Source organism: Ailuropoda melanoleuca, chromosome 11 (genome assembly GCF_002007445.2).
Source record: "Ailuropoda melanoleuca isolate Jingjing chromosome 11, ASM200744v2, whole genome shotgun sequence".
Taxonomy (NCBI): Eukaryota; Metazoa; Chordata; class Mammalia; order Carnivora; family Ursidae; genus Ailuropoda; species Ailuropoda melanoleuca.
In genome coordinates, this window is record NC_048228.1 from 105,879,523 (window position 1) to 105,904,027 (window position 24,505).

General features: G+C 58.3%; 1 protein-coding gene across 2 annotated transcripts in view; it reads right to left on the reverse strand.

The window, feature by feature from the left end:
- Positions 1–6,172: 6,172 nt before the first annotated feature.
- Positions 6,173–24,505, reverse strand: part of PPP2R2C (protein phosphatase 2 regulatory subunit Bgamma) — a 129,420-nt gene continuing 111,087 nt past the window's right edge. For both annotated transcript variants that reach the window (XM_002924149.4, XM_019804764.2), the window contains exons 7-9: positions 22,216–22,385; positions 17,023–17,114; positions 6,173–8,965 (exon numbers count right to left, since the gene is read on the reverse strand). In XM_002924149.4, coding sequence (XP_002924195.1) covers positions 8,674–8,965; positions 17,023–17,114; positions 22,216–22,385 — 554 coding nt within the window. In that variant the 3' untranslated portion in view covers positions 6,173–8,673. The remainder of the gene's footprint in view (positions 8,966–17,022; positions 17,115–22,215; positions 22,386–24,505) is intronic.

Sequence of the window (24,505 nt, forward strand, 5' to 3'; positions counted from 1 at the left end):
CGCTCCCCGCGAGCACAGGATGGCTGGAATGCTCCCCAGACCCCCCCCCCCCAGATGCCTCCTGCCCGGCTTCTTGTCCTTGAAAGTGAGGATTTCTCTTCCTTTTACCAAAACTCCCAGCCCCCTCCCCAAGTCAGCCACCGGGTCGCTGCTCTCCAGCTAAAGCCAGGCTGCAGGGCAGGCCCCGCTCCTCCTCCTGCGGCCTCACGCACCCCTGCCCTCAGGCTGAAGCGCACACACGCAGGACCGTGGCCGGGCCCCTGCCCGCTCCTCCCTGATCCGCCTGCTCGCGCTCAGGCGGCAGCTTCAGAAAGTGGCCACGTTTTGTCCTGAGTGGGTGGCTAACCTGTGGGAGAATCATCAGTCAGGCGCTGACGCCGGCGTCCCTGAGGCAGGTCCGTGGGAGCTGGCGACAGTCACACTGCGCGGGCGCTGTTGTCCACCAGCCGCGAGGACCGTTTGGCGGCAGGTCACAGAAACGCCCGCGGCTTCTGGCCGACCGCAGCTTCTCTGGGAGTTGCTTGGGCTCGCGCACAGGCGGGAGCACGCACCACCCCAACCTTCTGCCGACACCACCGCTATGTCCCCCCCGGTGCCCTCCTACAGTAGGAGCGTCTGACCCAGCCGGGCCCGTGGCTACCTGAGAAATACCGCATTTTCCAGCCTCCCTTGCCTGGTACCTCATTTCCGGCCAGTGGGAGTGATCACAGGGAACACGGGCCACTTCCAGGCCGAGGCCTTAAGGACAGAGGCACGTCCCGTGTCTGTTCTCCCTTGCCAGCCTTGCGGAGTGAAGCCACCACAGACACTTGCAGTCACGGGGCTCACATGGGCCTCCAGGCCATTCTTCGCTCTGCTCTCGGCTCTCGAGAGGCAGGAGCCACACGGCAACCCTCGGGCCAGAGGGGCAGGGCGCTCCCACTGACACCCCCAGGCACCCTGCGCTCACCGGGAGCAGGGATTTCCGGGGCCAGGGCCGAGCCCATTTACAGCAGAGGGGAAGAGGCTGCTGGAGCTGTGCGCGGCTGCAGGGAATCCAGATTTGGGCCAGCAGAGCCAGGGGTCCTGCGGAGACCCTCGGACCCCTAGACCAGCCTGAGCGGGTCAGCCTGTGGCTCCTGGCTGCAGCTAAACCCCATGCTCCCCACCCACCACCTCCCCCTGCTCCCTCCTCCCTCAGTGAGACCCCTCCTCATACTCAGCACGGGCATCGACTGACCCCGATGTCCCCCAGGGATGGCGGGGGCCACGATGCAGGCTTCCGCAGGGCTGCACTGAAGGTGGGCTGCCCGTGGGAGGGACCAGCGATGATGTCATTAACGGGCTCCCAGGGAGCTCGGGCTGCGGGCTGACCGCTTACGCAAAGATTTTCTCGTTTAACCCACACCACCTCCCCGAGCCGGGTACTGTCACTCTCCACGCTTTGCAGATGAGAAAACTGAGAAGCAGCACAGAGGTGGGGGTGGGGGTAACATCCCCAGGATCCACAGCCCCCACCGAGGCCAGGAGGTGAGTGCCAGCAGCTGGGCTCCAGTGCCCGGCTGGGATCCACGGAGCGTCCGCTCACACAGTGGGTGCCCAGAGGCCAAGGACTCAGTAGATTTGCCAAAAGAAAAGGTAATCCTTCCGAGGTGAAGTTATTTCTTATTTGGCATGTGTATGAACAAGGTGGTCACGAGCGCCTCTCACAGGCTTTGCAGATGAATTAAACAGAAAATTTACTGCTCCAAACCTTCATATCTATTTTGCGTGTTAGACTTTTATTTTTTGCATAATTCTAATAATGGATTCGTTTTCATTTTTTTACTTTTGTCCTAATACTGCCGCTGCCTTTTGCAGCTTTCAGCCCCTCCCTGAAACTCATCATGTCATCTGACTGCGTGGGCCCCATGGAAATGTGAACAGTCTCCAGGTAGAGATAATGGGACTTTGTTTTTTAAAAAAAAGGACATGGCTGTTTGAAATGAATTGCTCACGACCTGGGCAATTATTTCGAGCACGAAGAGCTTTTTTGTTGCTAGGAAACCACCCCAGAGCTGATAAGCCTTTGTTCAAGTTCTTCTCACATGGCTAACTTCTGCAGGTGGCCCTGAAAAGTAGTCTGGGAGAAACAGAAGACTGGGTGCCAGATCTTTCCTTCCAGAAGGAAGTGGGAAGGGGTGAGAGTCAATTGCTCCACACACAGGTTTTGCTTTTCCTGCTCTCCAGAAAGGCACTGTTTTCCTATTTAATTAACAGAATAACCTGTCTTTTGAGGATGGCAGAGTCCTCTGATGAGCTAATTTTTTTTTTTTTTAAGATTTTGTTCATTTATTCTATCGAGAGAGACTGAGTGCGAGAGAGAGCGACGGGAGCAGAAGGAGAGGGACAAGCAGACGCTCAGCGCGGAGTCTGACACAGGGCTCAATCCCAGGACCCCGAGATGACAACCAACCCAAAATCCAGAGTCGGCCGCTCAACCGACTGAGGGACCCAGGCACCCCGCCTCTGATGAATTTTAAAAAGTTCCTATGCTGAATGAATCCAGCCCAAGATGCTGATGGCTGGGCCTCGAGGTTTGGGAGAGCTCCCTGGTGAGACCAAGGGACACCTGACCCTGAGAGCCACCGGGAGACCAGCAGTGAGGGGGTCATCTCACCCCCGCCTCCCAATCTCCACAGAGCTGGAAGAGCCCCTGGAATGTTAGTCATCCCGAGGAGGGCACTTGGGCCCAGAGCAAGGGGGGCCGGCTGACTAGGTCTCTACAGAGACACAGCACCTCCCACGTGGAGAGGCAGTGACAGTGGCTTTGTGGACATCAGCACCCTGAGTCTCTCAAAAACCTGTCATGTGGTCGATGTCACTGTCACTGCTTTGTACATGAACCCTGGTTCAGAGAAGTGCGGTGGCTTGATGGGACCCCTGTGGCAGCCAGCCTCCAGATGACCGCCAGTGACCACCAGCACCTCCTTCTTGCCCTGTGGCTCCAGGATCGGGCTATGTGACCAAAGGTGGCACCTGGGAGATTAGTTTACAGAAAGACCATGGCTTTCGGCTTGGGCAGCTCTCTCTCCTAGATCCGTCACCCTGGTGAGTAGGCTGTGCTGGGAACAGCCCCGGGGAGACACCCACACAGCAAGAAAACCAGGCCTCGAGCCTCATACGTGAGCCTGGAAAAAGAACCCCCACCCCAGCCACTTATTCGAAGATGACAGCCACCTAGGAAGCCCCGAGCCAGAACACCCAGCTCAGCGACCCCCGATTCCTGACTCTCAGAAACCATGTGAGACCGTAAATGCCATTGCTTCAAACTGCTACACTGGGGGGCCATTTGTTACGTGGCAGCGGATAACAGATACAACCTATATGCTGGCCAGTGACGAGGCTGCGATTAAACCCAGGATGAAACCCGGGTCTCCTACGGCTGTGCCCCCAGCCCATCCCCAGGCCAGCAGCCCTGTCTCTTCCAGAATCTTGCCCCCAAGCCCCTTAAAAGTCCCCCAGGTGCCTTTGAATGTTGTCATGGAGTCTCCTAGGCTGTTGGATTTGCCGGCCGAGAGGGTGGCCCCACACTCTTTCCTTACTTGAATCAGTCGTATTTTTCTAGATGTTTTGATCACTCCTGCCTCAGTTTACTTTAATGAAGCTTAAGGCAAGCACAGTTTCTCTGCCCACGGGGCTGCAGCGATGTTCCAAGTCAGCCCAGAGCTAAGACAGATTGAAAAGATGCTGTGGGGTCACCTACACTGACTCCCGATCCCCTCTTGTCAACGCCACGCTCCTGACAAAATCATCTGTCTTCCTGGTCAGAGACTCCCCGTTGTCCTGCTTGAGGAGGGCATCACCCAAATCCCCATCCCACCAGCCACTGGTTACGTGACTTGGGGTTTGGCAGATGCCAGAGCCTCACTTCCTCATAGGTCCCTCTCAGGATTGGGGAAGATGAACAAGGAAGCATACAGCAGGCCCCAGACCACAGCGGGGTTCCCCACCCTGACCCCCCATCTGGCTCTTACAGCTGCTCTGACCCTCCGGACATGCATTCCCCGGGCACTTTCCGACCTGGAGGACTTTACATTTAGGTTAAAACAAGGAGGCTGTGTGAATTTTGGTAAAAGGGCTCCCTTTTCAGCGAAAAGTACCCGAAGTTCCCAGGCGGCAACTTTGGGGGGCACGTAAATAAGGAATCCAGTACCGGTAGGATCATAAAGCTTTCTCTCAATTTTGCAGGCTGCACGCAGTCGGCCACCCTTGGCCCAAGAGTGTCAGTGCCAGAAGAACCGGGCTCTGAGGTCAAAACAGGATTGAGGTCAGACCCCAGCTCCAGAACGTACTGCACAGGACAAAAGCCTCAGACACCTGGGTTCTAGCTCTGCCTTTACTGTGTGCTCCTGGGCAAGTACCCTAACCTCTCTGAGCCTCGAGTTTTTCTCTCTAGAACAGGAGCAGTAATAGCACCTACCACGTGGGTCGACCGTGACATGAAACAATGACTGTGAGGGGCTGAGCGCAGTGCCTGGCCCGGAGCTGGTGGCCATCGGTGGTCACTAGCGTCGTTACCATGTGGGCAGTGGGCCTTGGGCAGGTGTCCTAAATGTCCTGGGCTTCAGATAACTCTTCTGGGAAATCAAGACTGTAAGGAGCAGCATTCCAGAGTTGTTATGGGAGTCAGTGGGGACTACATTGCCCCTCATACCATCAGCAAGGTGTCAGCCGGGCAGTGTCCTGTCGAGGCTCCAGGGAGGAATCTACTCACGCCCTTCCCAGCCTGTGGGGCGCCCACGCTCCCGGGCCCATGGACTGCCCCCTCCCCCATCTTCAGAGCCAACAATGGCAGAAGGGACCCTCCTGCCACATTTGACCCTCCATCTCTTGTCTCCTCTCCCTCCGAGGTTCTCTGCTGACAAGGACTCATGTGACGGATGGGTCCCGCCTGATGACCCAGGATCACCTCTCATGTCAGGGTCACGCACGCACAGTCCTGAGCTGGTGCTTAGTCAGTGCTGGTTGCAGCTGGATTTGGTGGAGCTGAGACCACGACGTCCCTGACCGTCCTCTGAGCACCCACCACGTGGCTGGCATGTTTACATCTGAATTTGAATCCAGACTCCACCACTCCTTGGTTCTACGTATTTGGGTGCAGGTTAAATCACTTCACCTCTCTGAGCCCCAGTTTCTCCATCTGTAAAGTGGGTGTAACAGCAGGGCTCCCCTCTTCCGCTGCACAAGGGATAACATGAAGCCCAGACAAGTGTGTAGGTCAGACACGGTAATCATGTGAACGAGACTGTATGTGTGCAGCCCGGGGACAGTCCCACGCGGCTCAGTGATGGAGCTTTCACTATCGCATCAGCTGTCCCAACAACACGGAGGAGCGGCATTGCCCCCCAGCTACACATGTGGTTCAGAGAGGTCAGCCCACTCCCAGGTCGCTTAATTCAAGATACACCTACCTGAACAGTGCCTGCCTTCTTCCTGGTGCATCGGAAGCAGAAAGTGCCCTCTGCAAAGTGGACAGGGGAGGCCTGGGGCTCCCAGGAGGGGTGCTGGGATACCCCAGCACGGGGGGCAAAAAGCACTTCCCCACACATCCTCTGGCTTATCTCAGCCACTGTAGCAGGCTGGGCCGGGCCCCTCTGGCTTCTAGAACCAATCAGATGCCCTGTCGTTTCTCTCCTCCCAGGCTCCTCCTCGCTGGGACCCTGAGGCACTTGTGGGGTGGTGCTGCTAGGCGGGGGTACACTCCAGGAGTTATGCAGGCCAAGCTTGACACCCGCTCCAACACGTGCTAGCTGTGTGATCTCGAGCTAACTCCTTAACCTCTCTGGACCTCATCTGTACTCTTAGATTGATGTAGGGGTGAAAAAAGATCATGACAGAGTGTGAGAATACTGGAAATCATGGTGGGCTATGAGCACCTGCTTCAAAACAAAACAAAAAAAGGGCAAAACAATGATCGTTTATCGAGAGCTTATGTGCCAGACACTGTACTTTGCAAGCACTATCTGATTCGCGAGGTTAGCTCCATTTCTCCAGTGATGAAATCAGAACTCCGAAAGGTTAAAAACTTCATTAAAAGATAAAAGTTGCAGAGCCTTGAGGTGAGCCAGCCCTCCCCATATGGCCTCCTGACAGCACCCACCACCCTGGGGTTGGCCTCGTTAAAAACAAATGGCAGAGTCTCATGTTCGATGTAACATTTGTTATTTTATTGGAAAAAGCTGGTATTAACATATTTATAATTTTATTCAACAGTTGGATAATCTGAGATACCGAAGAAAACCAGAATGCACCCATGAGCTACGGAATCCAAAGTGATCCGGTCTGTCTACCCTACCACCACATACCCAACGCCACCAAGAGCTCAGTCCTCAGAGTATTAGAATAAAAACGAAACGACCCAACAACTTCACAATGACTATGTGAACGCTCATACATTCAAGAAGAGCAGAAAATTTAAACAGAGTAAGAAGCAGAGTTTGTGGCTATTTTACTGGCCTGTCTGCCGTGTCTAATCTTGCCCCTCCCCCCCAGCATATGTCATTATTCACAACTTGCTTTGGACATCATGATTTTCCAGGGATCTGAAGACATGTTTTTCCTCTAAGATCGTTTTCTTTCTTTCTTTTCCTTTTTGGTTTGGTATCCAAAGTTTAAAACAGGAGTAAAGAACCAGGAACTGTATTCAGACCTCCCTTTGAATGCAGTGTTAAGAGTCGCACTCCGTAGACGGTCAATGTGAAATCTACGAGCTGACACTCACCTCCAGCTGCAAATGCCAAGTCTCCTCTTCGCGTCTGAATCACAAAAGGAAATGGACTGTGCCAAATATCCGCGTAATTGTGTAAGGCCCTCAGAGCTGGATTTTGGCTTCAACAAGATTTCTATACAAGATACCACATTCTTGGACCTCTTTACAAAGGGGGGGAAAAGGAATCCAATCCTGTGATTGTTAATTTTAATTAGAATAGATATGTACATATAATACTGTCCAGGTCACCTGGATTTTACAGTGATATATAAACAAACATTCTTCATTCATGTTGATTTAAAAAACAAAAAAACCCAAAACGAAACCAGGGACCCATTTCCTCACGTAAATAGCATACGGTCAGAAGTGAATGCACACGCGTCTTGTGCTTTGACCACACGAAAGTATACCGTCATCCACAGAGAAAAATCTCGGGTGGGTCTGTTTCCCGGATTGGGTTACGTCTTGTAAAAAAAATGTTGGCTACGGCCTCCGCGCTCTGTTCTCCGAATCCCACGCACAGCCAGCGCTTTGCTGTAATTGCACGCAGAGAGACGAGGGGGCGGGGTGGGCGGAGCCGGTCTCGACGTCCACGCGGCAGGAGCAGGTGCTGGGGAAACACGGCATTCTCCGTGGTCCTCAGGAAAGAGCCCTCCGAGGCCGGGTCATTAAAGAAAATGTATCTTCAAAGGGTCATAACATGCAATTTCCTCTTGGAGGCAGCTCAGTGCACCTGAACAAAGGGCTGGGGTACAGATGTGGGTGCAGCAAGGCACCCCAGAGAGGGTGGGGGTCTGAAGTCACCACACACAGCGCTTGGCACCACCGGGGTCTTCTCCATTCTCTGTGCTGCAGCTTGGGTCGCCCCGCCGGACCCTCATCATCGCTCATCTGCTCTGTCCCCCCTCCCGAGATGAAAGAGGTGTTTCCAGAACGTTCCAGGCAAGAACGTTGCTTTAACATGAGCTGCCAACGTGGTGGGTTGGAAAGTGCCCAGCGCACGGGAAGACCTGCTCAGGATTCCTGACTCCACCACTTGGTCGCTGCGTGCCTTGGACAAACTGTTCATGCTGGAGGGGCCCGCTGCCTCGTGCGTACAGGGGAGATGATAATTATTCACCTTCCATCCCCGGCACCTGCCACGAAGCCTGGCACTCAGTGAGGGGCTGGTGTTTATGGAGTAAGTGAATGGACACCCACCTTACAGGGTCACGGACAGAGCCCGCGTGATCTCCCACGAGGTGCCCAGTGACCATGAAGCAGGACAGCAGAGCCCCCCCGGAGTGGGAACTGAATCCACGTGCTTAACGGGCCGAGCACCGTGCCTGGCCCCCGGGCCACACTCAGCAAAGGCTGGGTACATGGTGAGAAGAAGAGGCACGCACACACACGGGTGGGTTTCCCTGCCCCCCTTCCTCTCAGGAAACGCCGGACCTGGGGTATTGAAAGACACTGAAAGAACCTAAGAGAGGAGCTTGCACCTGCCAATTCTCAGCATGAATCCACGATCCAAAAAGCCAAGGGAAGACCCTCTGGCTCTGAGACCATGGGAATTGCTCCATTGGTAATCAAAAGAATCCCTGGCTGGCTTATTTGAGTCCGTCCTCTGTCCCTAGAGCCCTGATCTGGGGGCCGGGAGATGGGTCCCAGGGTGCCCCCTACCCCTGAAAGTTGCTGCTGGAAGAAGTGAAGCGGGAACCCGGAGATGTCCAAGTCCTAATCGTGGAACAGGCAGCACAAGGTTAAGTACAGGAACGAAAGGCCCTGGACCCAAGGCGACCATCACGTCCGTTTCATGGTCTGTGGCTGTGAATCCTCCTGACTCCCGTTTTCAGACAGAGCGTGGCCAGCAGAGGCAGCCTGGCCAGGGAGGCCAGGAGGGACGGGGCCGCTCTGGGCCTCGCCACTTGGCGGTCGTGTCAGGAACGGGGCTCCGCGCACACCTAGTGCATCTCAGAGTTCACCTTGTCCTGGAAGATATACAGGTTGTTGGTGGCTGCGATGGCGATGATGTTCTCGGCTGGGTGCCAGGCCGTGTGCAGGATCTTCTTGGTGAAGTCCAGGCTGTCCACGCTGATGTCGTCCCGCCTGCGCTTGCCGCCCACGCACACGCGCCGGGGCTTGAGCACGGCCCGGGGCTTGCTGCTCTCCCTCGATGCCTCCAGGGTCACGTCGCGCTTGGTGTTCCGGTCAAACATGCGGAAGAAGTTGTTGTAGGCCCCGGTCATGATGACGCTGATGGGAGAAGGAGAGGTGTCAGGAGGGGAAGAAGCAGGAGGAAACGCACCACCCTTCAGGGGACAAACCCAGGGCTGCAGGCCACTCCCACCCCAGGGGGGAAGAGATGGGTCCCGGTGGTCCCCACCCTTCTTCCTCTCCGGCTCTGGTCCTCCCTCACAGCTCAGCTGCCATCTGCTGGCGGGTTCCGCGGCCAGGAGCTCTGCCCCAGACACCCCAGAGAAAGTTCTCCTGTACTCTCCCTTTCCTCCAGGAGAGGCCTGGCCTCCCAGAGCGACTAGGCAGCAGCAGACGGAAAGCCGAGGGCAAATCAACACAGAAGCCGCCGGCCCAACTGCGGACTCCAAGGCCGACCCAGGGCCGCCCGACCCCAGCCACCGTGCCCTCCATGGCGGGGAACCCAGCACCCCCTGTTCTGAGCAGCTGAGTCGCTAAATGCTCTTTGCACACCAGTGCTGTGCAGGTGCTCACGCACTTCCCTGTTCTGCAGAAGAGAATCTGACATTCATGATCCACTCCGTTTCTCTCCCCCCCACCTACCCTAAGGAGAAAGGGCTCCTGGGACGTGGGAGAAAGGCCGTGTCAGTCTGCATGTAAGGGCTGGGACAGCCGGAATGCCAGCCATGAGGCCTGGGCCTAGAGAAGGGGTTTTGGGGTTTTGCCCAGGACAGCCCCTGGAGCAGCCAGGCAGGGAGAGGGGGGCAAAATAACTCAGGAGGGAGGGAGGGAGGGGATTCCAGGAAATGAGGTCCCCTTCAACATTCTCCAGGGGTGTGTGTACAGATTGGAATTCCTTTCTTCCCTTTGGAAGCTGAACGTGTTTCTTGGGGGTGTCACTGCTCCGAGACAGAGCCCCGCGGACCCTAGTTAACAAGGGTTACGCACGTACACCAGGTCTGCAAGATCGCCCAAGTCAGGGGCACAAGGCACAGGAGCAGGCGATGCTGGAGGCAGACGTCCCCCTGGACAGACCAGGAGACGTTCTCCCATCAGGCACCTGGGCTGTGGGAGGCCAGGCGCCCACGGAGGGGTTTGGGGGCCCTGGATTATGCTGAATCACAGGCTGAAAGTGACATGTCTCCTTGTAACGTGTTCCCTTCCGTGGGAGAACGTGGGCTGGTAAACAGACACCGGGAGAGTAGACCCGGGGCGCTCCCCATGGCATCTCTACCCGGGACCTGCACCAGAACAGACAGGTGTAATCGCGAGTCACACTGTCCCCTCGCCTGTGGGCCATCTCTCAATGTCAGCCCCTTCTGGATGGTGGGCCGGGTGTGCGATGGGGAGGCCTTGAAACTGCCTGGCTCCTGGACCTGCTGAAGGAGCCATCTGCCCCCCACCTCTGCCGCAGAGGGCAGGGGCTGGACTGACAACCGTCTTGTCTCCTTTCTCCCTGAGAAGGCGACCCCTCGGAGTTCTGATCCTTCCCAGGAAGGACCTCGTGCTCTCGGGCCCTGGCGAGTCTGGGCCAACAGTCCCTCGGAGGGAAGTAGAGACTTTGGGTTCCCACCCCCGAGCGGCTTCGGGGCCTCCGCTTGCACACCCTGCGCGTGTGGTTCCCCCGGGACGGCCTGCACCCATGAGGAGAGGCTTTCCGCCAGAGTCCACAGTAGGCAGTGCCAGCACCTGGTGTCCCCTCCCCCGACACCCAAATGCCTTGTCAGAACCTGTGTGGGGAGATGGGGGGGGTGCTTGGGGGCAGTGGGGATGGAAACCTCCATAAAGGTTCTTTTGTGATGTTCCTGGGGTGTCCAGACAGACCCAGGCGGGGTCACCTGGACCCCAGCAGAGGGCAGAGGGCACAGGCCAAGTGGGGATTGGAGAAGAGCTCCATAAAGAGGTTATGCACAAATGTTCTGGAAGGTTCTAAGGGAACCACAGGGAAAGTGCCAAGCCCTAGGGCTGGAACATTTGGAGATTTTGTTACCACCTCCCAGGCCTGAGGAGTGAGGGAAGAAAAGCTGACACAGACAGAGACAGAACTGTGTGAAGAGACTGGCTGCCGGGAGATGCGCCCAAGGGGCACAGTCGGCACAGAGGACAGGGAGGGAGGTGGGACAAATACCCCGTCTCTCTCTCCTGCCCTCAGACCTCCTTCCAGGTCCGCACTGGTTAAAGCTGGCCAGAAGCCAGAGAGCACCGCGGCCGGCCTCGGGGCGCGGGGTCTGGGAGCCAGAGGGGAGGCGGGGGACACCTCAGGGCACTAACCACCGCGGGCAAGCGTCTCTGGGTGCCTCTGTCTCTACCACTGGGTGGGGGCTCCTGGGGCAGGCATGTTTTGTCTGAGCCCCAAGGCCGGGCTGGGCCTCATCGGGGGAGCAAATGCCGACCGTCAGTGGCAGCCAAACAGACCCAGACCAAGCGGAGAGCCCAGGCGTGGTGCTCGGGGAGAAGGCAGCAAATGCTCTGTAAACCGAAGGGAAGGAAGGGCTTCTCTCATCCCCTGCCGAACCTGCAAGTTCAGAAGTACCCCCCTTCCCCTCCTCCGTGGGTGCTCTGGAGGAGAGTATCTGCAGGAATGAGTGAATGCAGCAGACCCTGGGAATCCTAGGAATGGAGGAGGCCGCCTCGCCCATCCCCCTCCACACCTGACCCGGGAGGGCGGGCCAGGGGCTTCCCTGCAGCTGTGCCCTTTCTGGGGCTCTGCGGTGTCTCTGGAGAAGACAGCAGGTAGGCGGAGCATGCCAACATAGTCTCTAGCTCTACTCTCTTCCTCTAACACCTTAATCCATGGAACAAACCCATTGCTTGTAGAGACAAAGAAGTGGCTGGTGAGGAGGTGAAGGGCCCCGTTGTGTGGGGGCGGGTGGGGAGAGGCCCTCCTGCTCCCAACTTCCAGAAGTAAGCTCCTCCTCTCCTCGCACATCAGCTCATCCTGGGGAAGGCCGCGTTGGCTCGAACATCCCCCAGGTTATAAGCTGTGAGACCTCTCCCGTGTAGCACGGATCCCCCAGCGTAAGAATGGGGACTGGGATGGTGACTTTGTCATTGGAACCCAAGCCCAGATGTCACAGGGCTGGTCCTCAGAGCTGGCATGCCGGCAGCTCCTCGGGGTCCAGGCGTCTGGCCACTACAACCAACAGGACCCTCAGCCAGGCCAGGTCATCACCCCAGTGCCCTCCCTTGAGCTGTGGCCATGAGAAGGAGAGAGTGGGCAACAAAGTCGGAGACCCAGAGCTGTTCTCCTGGGGAAAGACACGCCCCCAACATTAGGACCTAGGGACCTAGGCCCTAGAGACCAACCGGAGACCTAGGGATGTCAGTCAGTCCAGGGGGCTTCTGGCGGCCCAGCCCATGGAGCGTCCGTGTATGGGGCTTTAGAAGGCCCAGGCTGGAGCACAGAGCCGGGGATCTGGGACCACCAAGGCTGGGGGGCAAGAGGGGCCACCCCGCAGCCCAGTGCCAGAGTCCCAAGGCTGATGGGTGGGGGGTGGGGGGCTACAGGGGGCTCGCTGGCTAACACTTGCAATAACAAGTGCACATTCAGGGACAAGGTGGCCTGTTCATTGTCAGATCCTCACGCAGCCTGGGAGGTGATGGCCCCACTGGGGAGTTTCTGCACACATCTCTTACTTTCCAGAAAAGGGGGTGTGTTTTCTCTAAGGCTCCATCCAGGTCCCTGTGGCCCCTGGGGCCATCCCCGAAGGTGTATGCGACCCAGCTCCTGCCCATTCTCAGATCCCCTGAAGGTGGTTTAACTGCAGCCCTTCCCCTCTACCTTCACGGCCCACATCGCCCTCGTCTCTGGCCAGAGCAACGGCTGTAACAGCCCGCTCACCGGTCCCCCTGCTTCTGACCCCCAGCCCAGCCCCGAGCCCTTATCTCCCATGCTGGCCTCTCTCGCGGCATCACCCTAGGGAGGCCCAAGAGCACTTATTCACCCTGAGACCTAACCTCTGCCCTCAACAGCAGCTACGGCCACTTCCTTTCCTGAGGCTTCTGCCATGCTATTCCCTCGACCCCAGTGCTCTTCCACCCTCTGTGGGCAAATTCCTACTGGCTTCTTGAGACTTGAGGGCACCTCATCCAGGACGCCATCCCCAGCCCCCTCCCCTGATGGCCCCCACCGCTCCCTCCTGCCCAAGGCTTCCCTCTGAGCTTTGCTCCAGTCTGTGCCCCGCAAACCACATGGTCCTGCCACGTAGGCACCAGGTCCCATCTCTGCTGTGTCCCTGGTGCCCTGTGCTTTCGGGGGTGCCAAGACTGGAATGTGCAGATCCCAGGCTCATGACTGCACAGACAAGAAGCCCATCAGGGCCAGAGTCTGCCATGAGCCCTGCAGTGGGGGATGCTCAGACTTTGGGGGCCGCCCGCTGGGATGAACTCTGACCTCCCAACCCATGACAGCAACCCATCAGGTCTGCCTCGCTCAGCAGATAAGGGCAGGGCGGGGGGACCTGCCTGTGGCCCTGCCAGATGCCCCCTTCACTCGCACAGCAGTGTCCCCTGGCGTCCGCTGCTGTGTCAGGCTGGGTCACAGGGAAGGTCCGCACCTGCCAGGAGCCCGCAGCAGATGCACGGGTAGGAGGCGCTGATGAGCCCAGGTACCCTTGGCCCCAAGCTTTCTTAGAGGGTGATTCCTGCTTTTGCTCCCTCCTTGTCACCCACTGTGCCCTGACCTAGGACGCAGGGGACACTGCTGAGATGCCAGCAAAAGAAGGGGGACTCTCCCCCTCCCCCAGGGCGAGCAGCTGCAGCACCCCCTCCCTCGTCTGGCCTCACCCTATCGCCTGCACTGGGCTGCCCTATTCGGTGGTCGCTCCCAGAGCCCGCAGAGGAGAGGGGCCACCTGTTGGCTGCAGACCCAGCCGGGGAGCTCATAAAATCTACACCAGCCCTGCTCAGGGTGGACTCTGGAGCCTGGGGCCAGGGCACGGCGGTGGTTTCCAACACCCACGCAGGACGGTGAGTCTGAGATCCCCATGGGGCCAAGACCTCCCCTCCCTGGGCCCAGAGTAGCTGCTGTGGAGCTCAGACTGGGGTCAGGAAGGCGGTGGGGCAGCCCCAGGCGCTGGGCGATCTGGGGCTGGTAACTGGCCTCACTGTAAAAAAATGGGGTCAGAGGCCTTTTTCTCCCCATCTGCTGTACTAGGGCCTAAAAGGCAAAGGCACACCCCCCTGCCCAGGTATTGTGGGCAGGTGCTCAGGCCAGCCTACCTGGGTTCAAATTCTAGCTCTGTCCCTAACATGCTCCCCACCTCTCCATGCAGGTTTTTCCATCAATGAAATGGGGGTAACGAGGACCCCCAGCTCCTGGTAAGTATGGCATGGGATTCTCGGTAAAACAGGGCAGTGTGGGGTCTGGGAAACCCCCCACCCTGTTACACCACCATGCCAACAGGCATTTCTTGATTCTAATCATCCTCCTGGCCTGAAGCCCCGGAGGCTAGTTGGAGACAGGACGCCCCAACTAGGAGAGTGGAAGGAAAGAGTGGATGAGGAATGATTCTCAGAAAAGGGCACTGCTGGAGCCCGCCCCCCCCCCGGGCCAGGAGGGCAGAGAAGAGGGGAAGGAAGCCCCCCTTTGCTCGCTTAGCCTGCTTTTAGGCAGCACCCCCCCACCTAGGGTCTCCTACCCCAGCTTCTGATCCACCAACGGGAAGGCAGAATGAGGTCACTAAAGTCACTGGCAATCCAAACAATTGGGCAGAAGAGGGAGCCCCCTCCCCACCTGCAAGGAAAAGGGTCTCTTTCATCTCAGAACACCAGGTCCCAGCACCCTGCAAACCACACCAGGAGAGAATGACCCACTGCTTTCATTCCAGAAGGTTCCCGTAACAGAGAAAAGCCCCTGTCCCTGGACTTTGTCTAGGCAGGTTGCTTCCCCCTCTGCTCGCCTCATTGTCTTCATCTGCACGTGGGGACATCAGTCACTGCTCTTTCCACTGGGGACAGCTGAGGGGCTGCCAAGCTCAGGGCTCTATGCGCCCCCTGCTGGCCAAGCGGGGCATGCACTAATCCTGTCCGTGCTGACCGGCTCAAAAAGTAAGCGTGTAACCCGAAGCCAGCTGGACCCTCCGTGAGAACTTCCCAAAGACACAGGGAGGGTTGTGGGCGGTGAGGTCAATGCCAGGGGAAGCGTCATCCCCAGCGGCGACGGGCGCTGGACAGGATGAGACTAGTGTGTAAGGAGAAGCTGGGAGGCACAGAGATGGGAACAGAAAGAGAAAGCAATGGCCCCAGGGTACACCTGAGCCCTGGGGTAGCCTTGCCTGTACCTGCCCAGAACAAGCTTAGGCTTGTCTGACTTCTGCAACTGGTTGCAGATGATGCCTGGTTGACACAAATCCCTTTGTCCTAGGCAGAACAGATCAAGGAGAACTTCCTGGAGGAGGTGTTTGGGATGAAGTGGAAGGAGGTGGTCCACCGTATGTCTTCTGGAGCATTAACAGCCACTGACTAGACACTCCTGAGGGCCTGAGGGAGCAGCTCAGGATGGGCTGAGCCCCAGTCATAACCCCAAGGGCACCCCATCCAACAGGGAAGACAAACGGAGGCAAGGAGAAAACGTGATAAATGCCAAGACACAGATGAAAAATGCAGAAGGCTGGACGGTGGGGGGGGGGGCAAGAAGAAGAGGGCCCTGAAGGCTTCCTGGAGGAGGTGGCCTTCAGTTGAGTCCGTAATCTGAGGTGACAGCAGGAGTGAGCTAGGTGCCCTGAGGCCAGGATTTCAGGGTACGGGAACAGAGCTGGTTGTGTTGGGGGAACCACTAAGGGGAGTGGCAGGAACCCCAGGGATGGAGGTGGCTGCCATGTGGAGTGCATGGCAGGAAGTGGCATGAGAGGCAGGGCCGCTGAGCTCCAGGCAGGGCACCAACCAGAACAAGCTTGGTGGCTCCTGTCGCCTGGGAGGCAGGCATCGCCTGTTCTTGAGTGCCCCCTGGTGGTAATGCGAAGCTAGGCCGTGCAGCGATCACAGAGAGTGGAGACCCCCCCAACACACAGACACACACACACACACAGACACACACAGTAGTGCTGGAATCCCCTTTAGCCGGCAATAGGTCCCTCTCCTGAGATTCTAATGGGCCCCACCCCAAGCCCCACTGCCAGTGCTCACTGGGGAACCCCCAATGTGTCAGAGTCTGCCGCTCAGGGGCATCTGAGAAGCCATGTCCTCACTAGGGCGTCTGAGGTTGGCCTTAGTGCAGGCACCCGAAGGGAGTGCCGTGTGTCCCCTCTGACCCTCTGCGTCAGCCTGGTCTCAAGCCAAGGCCTCCACCCTGGTTTTCTTAGTGTTATCGACAGACCCCCTGTGACCAGTGTACTGGGCCCTGCTGGGCAGCATTGCCCTGCTCGGAGACCCCTGTGGGCCAGAGGAGCTCCAGGATATCAGCAGCATCTCTAAGGGATCCCTACCCCCAGACACGGCGGCCCAGCCCCACGTGGGGCCAGCCTGTGTACAGGTGGCTCCCTCCCTGCCCCGGCCCTGCGATTTCTGGGCCCTCCTCCCCACCCCCACCCTATGGTCTCAGCGTAGGCCTTCCTGTCCGCACTCTGGGCTGAGCCAGCACTGGGCTATCAGGAGCTCTTATCAGGCCATTTCCCTGGTGGGTGGGGTTGTGAGATGTGGCCGATGTGGGGAACCAACCCCTGCCAGCCCCAGAGGTGCAGGAGCTGGGACGTGCCCCCCGCCCCAGGGGGCCTGATGTAGGGGAGCCGCCAGAAAGAGGCGGGTGCAGCCATGATGCGGGGTGGGGGTAGGGCGCACGCAGCACACCGGGGGCTGAAGCTCTCTGCCCCACGGAGGCCCAGGCACCGGGAACAGCCCAGGGAAGTGGCCGTACAGCTAGGGGGCTAGGGACCCGGAACGGACTGTTTCCACTACCGAGACCGGAGACCGGGGGCTCGGAGTGGAGGCCGGTGTCCTCACGTCCTATCCCGCCCCACATGGGAGGGCTGAGCGCTCCGGATGCTGCCAGAGCCGTGGGCCCCCTCCAACACCTTCATTCGCCGCGTCTCACGAACAGAACAGCACATTCTGCACGATGCTAGGTCAGCAGCCAAGGCCCTGCCCAGCGAGGGGGCCTCCGTCCCAGGTCTGCGGGTTACCTGTCGCTCCCGTTCCAGGCACATTCAAACTTGTCGAAAATGCAGTCGTTCTCATAGAGGGAACAGAGCTTGCTCCGAAGGTAATCGTGGACCTAGTGAGAGAAGACGCAGGGTGAGCTGGGGTGGGGGGTGTCCGGATGGCCCTCCCGACTCAGCCCTGCTCATTGAGAAGGGCACACTGCCTGTCACAGCTGACCCCTGAGCTGTGGCCAGAGAGGGGACAGTTACAGCGACAAGAGGAACCACACTGTAGGAACCAAATCCCAGCTCCACCCCTCCCCCTGCTGTGTGATCCTGGACAAATGACTTCCCCTCTCTGAGCTTTGGTTTCTTCCTCCTTTGAGCAGTAAGAGCACATACCTCACGGACTGTTGTGGGATCAACCAGAGGAGACTGCCCGGTGTGGGCTCCTGCCCTCTGAGGAAAGTCATGGTCACCAGGAGCACAAGTCACGGAGGAAAGGGAAGGGGAACGCACACGGGCCTCTTGAACACGCTTTCGGTTAGGCGTCACCTGTCCTGTTTTGTGGATGAGGCACTGACCCTCAGAGAGGGTGAGTAACTGGCCCAAAGTCACACAGTTTGTAAGTGGAAGACCAGGACCCTCTTCCAGAGTCACCTGACACCACGGGAGAGACAGCGATGCCTCTGTGGCCCGCGTCCTTCTCACAGCAACCTGATCGACAAGCTTTACACCCAGAGGGCCTCGTGGAGGCCTGCTCCCTGCCGGGGATGTGGTCCTGCCCTCTGGGTGGGGGAAAGAGAGGGGGTACAGTGGTAACCAAAGCCAGAACGCCTGGCTCTACCCCTCACTGTGTGACCCAGAGAGTCACTTAACCTCTGTGAGCCTAAGTTTCCGACCTAGAAAGGGGGTCATGAGACCCCTCCAAGCAGACAAATGAGGAGCAAAGCACCCATAGGTATTTGGGACCCTGATTAACTCTGGAGGGACAGACAGAAATACACGCTCAACTCCTGTTGGGCAGTGGCTCGGCCACAAGCCAGGGTCAAGTGCAGGGGCAGTGGGGAGAGGAGAGGAGAGAAGGGGACGGGAGAGGAAAGAAAAAGGTGTTCATCCTTTTCTGTCTGGGAACCTCTAATTCATCTTTAAAAGGAGGGGTCCCCACCGGCTGCCTCCACGGGTCCCCAGACTGAGCCGCCTCATCTCCCCCAAGTGTCACGGGCCTCTGTGGCTCCTGCCCGACTTTCTGTGTTCGTGTGGACCCCCATCCCTCCAAAGGTTCGCCCCGGTCTCACACAGTGACTTCCCCCCCTGCCCGCCCACCCACAAAGGGGGCTCCACGGCCCCTCCGTCCCCACCCCTGCCTGCACGCCTATGTGATCCTCTCCGTCCAAGCACACAGAGGACCAACCAGCTGCCAAGAGGTGGGCAAGAGGCCTGTCGAGGCTGCCCACTGCTGAGCCCCTGGTCCCTTCACAGTCCCCCATCCTTCCCGGTACAAAGGCCACTACAACAGCATCCCTCCCCAAACCCCTTGTCGGCCACACCCCACAGGCAGCTGGTCCAGAATCCAAAGTGACCCAGAGCCGCCGCTTCTCACCACGTCCTGTGCTGGTACCTCTGCCTGCGCCCCCCGCCCCAGTCTTGCTCCAGGGGCAGCCAAACAGTCCCCTAAGAAACCAACTTGGATCATGTCACACCACCGCTCAAGACCCGCTAGGGCTTGCAAACCCCCTGAGCCTTGCCCCCAATCACTTCTCTGACGTCAGACTCTTCTTCTCTCCCCCCTGCTCATGCTGCTCCCTGCTATTCCTTGACCACACTAACCACGTACCTGCCTCAGGGCCTTTGTACTTACTGTTCCTGCCTCCGGGAGCACCTTCCCCCAGATGGCCGATGCCCTCACCTCCCTCAGACTCCAGCACCCCTACTTTCTTTGCCTCTACCCCTGGTTTGCTCTATTTGTCACACTTTTTTCAGCCTGTGATTATTTTGCCTATCTGCTTGGTTTCCGGCCATATTTCCTGTAGGAACAGACGCCTCTCAAGGCAGGATCTGTTTTGTTCCTCAGAGTTTGCCAGTGGGGTGCACAGGGCCTGGTACAGCACAGGAGCTCAATGTGCTTTTTAGAATGAATGAGTGGGGTTAGAGACTTGACTCATGGCCCTCCAGGTGCCGCAAGGCTCTGGGTCGGGGGGAGGGCATGCAGTGGGAAGAGGATGGGCCTGCACCCAGCCAGAGGCTAGAAGGAGAAGGGTGAGCCTTGCTGTGGACTGGGAAGGAGGCTGAGAGGCAGAAAGGGGAGGGCCCAGGGGGCTGTGCTACGGGACCCAAGGGAGGAGGCCGGGGTGGGGGTCTTGTGCATCTCCAAGACCCAGAGGGAGGGAAGCAGAGGGCAGGGCTCAGTGACACCTGGGAATGGCCCAAACCTGGGCTGGAGCCACTGGGTCAGGGACTCCCGCCCTCCTCCCATAGTGAGCGTGGAGGGTGGGGAGTAGCACCGGCTTCCACAGGAGCCGGCATAGCCGGGGGAAAGGCTGCATAGAGCTCGGCCGGAGGAATCATGCCAGGTGCACATTACGGCCCCAGGCTGCCTCTGATGGGACACTGGCCTGCTTGCGAGTCCCCGAGAAAAAGGGGAAACAGATGCAGGAGGGCACTGCTATTTCTTTCAGACAGGTGCCCGCCTCGCGGAGCCTCCCCCTCCCACTGAACCCTCTGGCCCGCGGTCGCACCAGGCCGAGGCTCACTGTGTGCCTGTCATCCGGGACCCTGGAGGGTGAGCCTGCGGCTCCTACTTCTCCCTGAGCCCGGGGTCTAGCCAGGCACAGGGCACACCTGCCGAATACGTGTAACAACTCGGATGAACGGGGATAAATGGTGCCTGGCTTCACTGACGGCAACAGACAGACTCTCAGGGGTTCGTGTTCAACCACTCCAGGTCTGCACTGCTGTGTGCACTCCGCTCCCTGTGCGGTCACAGCAGCCGCACTGATGCACTCATCCGAGCACACACGCCTGCACTGCTCTCCCCTCTCCCTCTCCTGCGAGGTGAGCGTACCCTGCCCTCTGGTGGCAGGGCGAGAAAGAGCGTGGGCTCCGGGGAAAGCAATCTCGGGTGTGCGGTTTGCCAGCTCCACTCCCGCAGATATACCATTTAATTCCATCTTCTCCAAATAAAATGGGATCGACAGAACACTGGCCCCACTTCCCAGAGCAGCTGTGAGACTTTAGAAGAGGAAAAGTGTGCCAAGGACTCAGCTCAAGGCAGAGCATGCGGAGGGCTAGCTCACTCAACACCCATGCCCACCCCCTCTCCCCTACCTTCCTCAGAGAGGCCGTAAAACTACTCGTTCCCCAGGCTGGTCACAGATCCATTCCAGCCAACAACTTGCAAAAATTCTTCTGAGGAGCGTTCTGGAAAAGCTTTTGTGCTCCCAAGAAAACATCCAATAGATCCAACCAGCACAGACTTTCACATTTCCTCCTATTTCCTTCCTGGAATACAGGCATAGTTCCTGGAGGCATGGCAGCCATTTTGCCACCATGAGGTGTTGCACAGGAAGGCCGGAACTTATATACAAATGATGGTGGACTAGATCACAGAAGGAGCTGTTGGGATACCAAGGAGGTGCTAGAGCCACTCGCTGTTTCTGGATGCCCCCTTCCAGACTTCTTCTGAGGGGAGAGAAGTCCCTATGTGTTCAGCACTGCAAATCAGCCAACCACAACCCTGCTGAGCACTGTTCTAGAGCATAATACCCAAAAATGTTAGTTAGTGTGTTGGTTTTATGTAACTATTGTTATTTTAGAATCAATAGGCCAGCGGGCCAGAAGCCAAGCACCCAGCTCTCAGCCTTGTCTCCAGAACAGTCTCCTTCCCCTTTACTGGGCCCTCACATGCTCTCGGGATCTATGCAGGCAAGGGACCCTCTCCCTGCAAAATGCCCGTATTAAACACTGCACTAGTTTCAGGGTCTGTGGGCCTTTACTGACTCCAGGGCCTCGGAAGGCTGAGGGGCCCCGTGAACTTGGAGACAGTCATTTCCCGGGCTGGCGCCAGGAGGGGCTGGTCACTCCGCACCTGAGCCGGGCTGTCATGTCTGCCCCAATCTCCAGCCTCTGCCATCGCCTGGGGTGGGCAGTGTGACGAGGGGCCTAGGTGACAACTGGGGGACTGTGAAGGACGTCCAGTAAACACGTGGCTAGCAACGGGCTGCCACCAGGAGCCGTGACGGCCCTTCCATGAGCCCTCCCCAGGAAGGAGGAGAAGCTCAGGGAAGGGTCTGAAGGGATCAGACATCCTTGTGGGCATATGGCCTCCAGACTGAGCTCCCCGTCTCTCCCCTTGGGTCTGCACCCTTCCCAGTGAGGGCCTCCTGACTCCCAGGACACCCCTGGCCCCAGGCCCTGGCAGGGACGGAGGACAGTGAAGGGGCTAGAAGGCCCTGGGGGCTCTGCGTCCGTCACTGCCCAGCTGCGAGGCAGGTCCCACTTGTCCTGGCCTCTTGTCACCCAGGTTCCCTTCTCACCACGTGGAGCTGACGGCACCCCCTTCACGGGGACAGTAAGGGACAGAGGTGACAAATGTAAGTACGTGACACCCCGTGGGCACCTAATACTTGGTGACACTGTGAGGGCTTGCCTGGGGCTTCTGGTGGGGTCTTACTCTAACATCCCGTGAATTTTGTTTTCTACCCCTAATAGACCTGGTGGATCGTAACAGAAAACTCTAAGTAATACCTTTCCTGGGAGGGGTCCCCTGCTTCAGCCTAAGTGCCTGGTTTCCAAGGCCTGTGGCTGAGGATCTAGAAACAGCATGCCCCCCCCCAGCCCCACTGCACATGCTCAGGAGGGGTGCTCCCCGGGGGGAGGGCAGGGCTTCTCCTGCCTTAACCTGGGGCCACAGACCCCAGCTCCGAGGAGGGACCGCGTCCGCACCCTGAGTTACCTGAATCCTCCAATGGGGCCAAGCCTGAGGCTCATCCTTGTTCCCCTGGGCCCTGGAGCGCAGAGGCCAGCGAGCTGGCAGGACCGGGCAGGCGCTTCAGCTCTCGGCCGAGCTGGGGGGCTGGGGACGGACTGCCTGACTTTCTGAGCCTTAGTGTCTCCGCCTCCGATACGGGCGTAGGAAAGCCACCTCTGCGGCCGGGGACACCCCCCGGGGGGGATTCTGGGCCCAGGGAATGGAGACCGGGAGGGGCTCCGGTGTGTCTGGGCTGTGGCACCTACCTGGTAGGTCTCGATGGGCCTCGCCTCCATGTTCAGGTCCCAGACTTTGACCGTGAGATAATCGCGGGTGAGCATGTACCGGCCGCTGTGGCTGAACTTCACGTCTGACACGGAGGAGATGATCTCCGAGAAGAAGGAGCGGTTACTGGGGTCCTCGGGCTCTTCGAACACTGTGGGACAGAGAATGGACGGGCATCGCCGAGCTGCTCGCCCCCACGGGCCACAACAGCAGACGACTCTGTTTCCATCCTGGGCTCTCGCTGGATGGTCCTTCCTTCGTTCATTCATCAAACCCGTAACTAAACACCTGTCAGGCAGGGGGCCTGAACGGACCCTCCGAGGAGGGAAGGAGCAGCTTTTGGACCAATGCTTATCGAGCATTCACTCTCGGCTGGATTCTGTGCAGAGCCCTACCCGCACACTACCTCGTCTAACCGCCTGATAAAAACCTCTGGTCAGTACCACTATCATTCCCATTTTATAGCCGGGAAGACTGAGGCATCGATGGCTAGAAGGCATGCCCAAGGTGCTGAGCTAGAAGGAAGCGGCGGAGTGGGGTTTGAACCCAGAGCGGCGCTCGCTGTGCTGTACTCTGTCGCCTACCAGTGATGCTGAACGCCAGGCCCGCGAGGGGTTTAACCTTCTCGCACCTGCTGGGCAGAGTCCTGGACGAGGCCAGGCACTGCTTGGGGCCCCAGGCCTCTGCTCCACACAGAGGTCCCCACACAGCAAGACCGGCTCTTCTGGGCTCCGTCTGTTGCTGGCCGTCTCATCAGGCTGCCCACCAACACCCTCACTGGCTAATCAGTTCCCACAGTGGCCCTGGTGCAGGGTGGGGACCAAACACGACCCAAACATCGCCGGAGCCAACTCAACTAAGCCAGCATTAGCTCCGTAGGGGCCGGGCTGGAGTCAGCCCGGGGAGCAGGGACGAGGGTGGAGTGGTGGGCTGCCAGCTATTTCCCAGCCAGTCTGGAACGACTTAAACATTTGACAACCTTTCTAGCGGTCCCCATGGAAACCGGCTGAGTGGCCTCTCTGCCTGCTGGCCCCCAAGCCCCCAGATCTGAAATAGGGAAGCAGAGAGCCGAACACATGTCCCGAGAGGCTCACAAGTGTGCCCTGCCTGCCAGCCCCTCCTGATCCCCAAGTCCCTCATCCTACTTCCAGCTCTGTCCCAGCCCTGGATCCCCCCCACTTGGGACCACCCCATCTCCCTCCAGTCCCAGGTAGATGCGGTTCCCGCCACTAGGGGTCAGAACAAAAGATGAGTTATAGAGACATAAAACGTGGTCTGTCTCTTGCACCCCAACTTTGCACCCCGGGCCCTCCCTGCCAGTTTCCTCTGGCCAGCCTCCACCTAAGCCCCAGGGCCCGCCCAGCTCACTTCGCCCCTGCACCATGCAGATCATCTGGCAGGCCTTGCAGGGTAGGTCAGTGGGACCAGAATCGCAGAGAAGCGTCTGCTCTGGATTCCCAGAGCCACGGGCTGTGTCTCCTGCCAGCTTCGAGGAGCAAGACACCGCAAAGGTCAAAGGCCGGGAGGATGCCCTAATCCATAGGGGAAGACAGAAGGACCAGACAGCCTCTGTCACCTCCACTCTGGGTGTACGTGGGCATTTCCAAGGGCTTTCTAAGCACAAAAAGGACGAGGGCTGCACAGAATGACCGGGAAGGGACACCGACAGGCGTGAGAAAATCATACCTAGAAGTTCTTTTTTATTGTTCAAACATTTCTGTGAAATTGTTGATGGGATGATGGAGCAGAGGTGGGAGTACCGCACTCTGGGGATGGAGGAAGGGCCTCGAGCTGAGGGACACAGTGGCCTCTAGAAGCGGAAAAGTCTCGGGAACAGTCTCCCCTGAGGCCTCGGGAAGAAATGCAGCCCCGCCTGACTTCTAGACCTCCGCCCTCCAGAGCTGTAAAAATACGTGTTTGTGCTGTTTACTCCACGAAATTTGTGGCGACATGTTACGGCAGCACGGGAAACCCACACGTGCCGCGTCCTCGTCTGCGGACAAACAGCAGTGCGCCCCCATCGCAGGGCGGGGAGGGGATTTATCAAGACCTCAACTCCGAACAGCAGCACCGCCACGTGTAGCAAGCGTGCAACAAACGTCAGCTCCGGGTCAGCACGTCACAGGACTCCCACAAGGGGCAGCGACTGACATGGTCCCCTATTCTGGGGACCCCCAGCCCCAGCCCAGCACACGCTCTGTGCTGTCAAAAGGAGAAATAACTGTCTATTTTGAGGCATCACGGAGGGTGTTTCCATGGTTACCCTGTCTT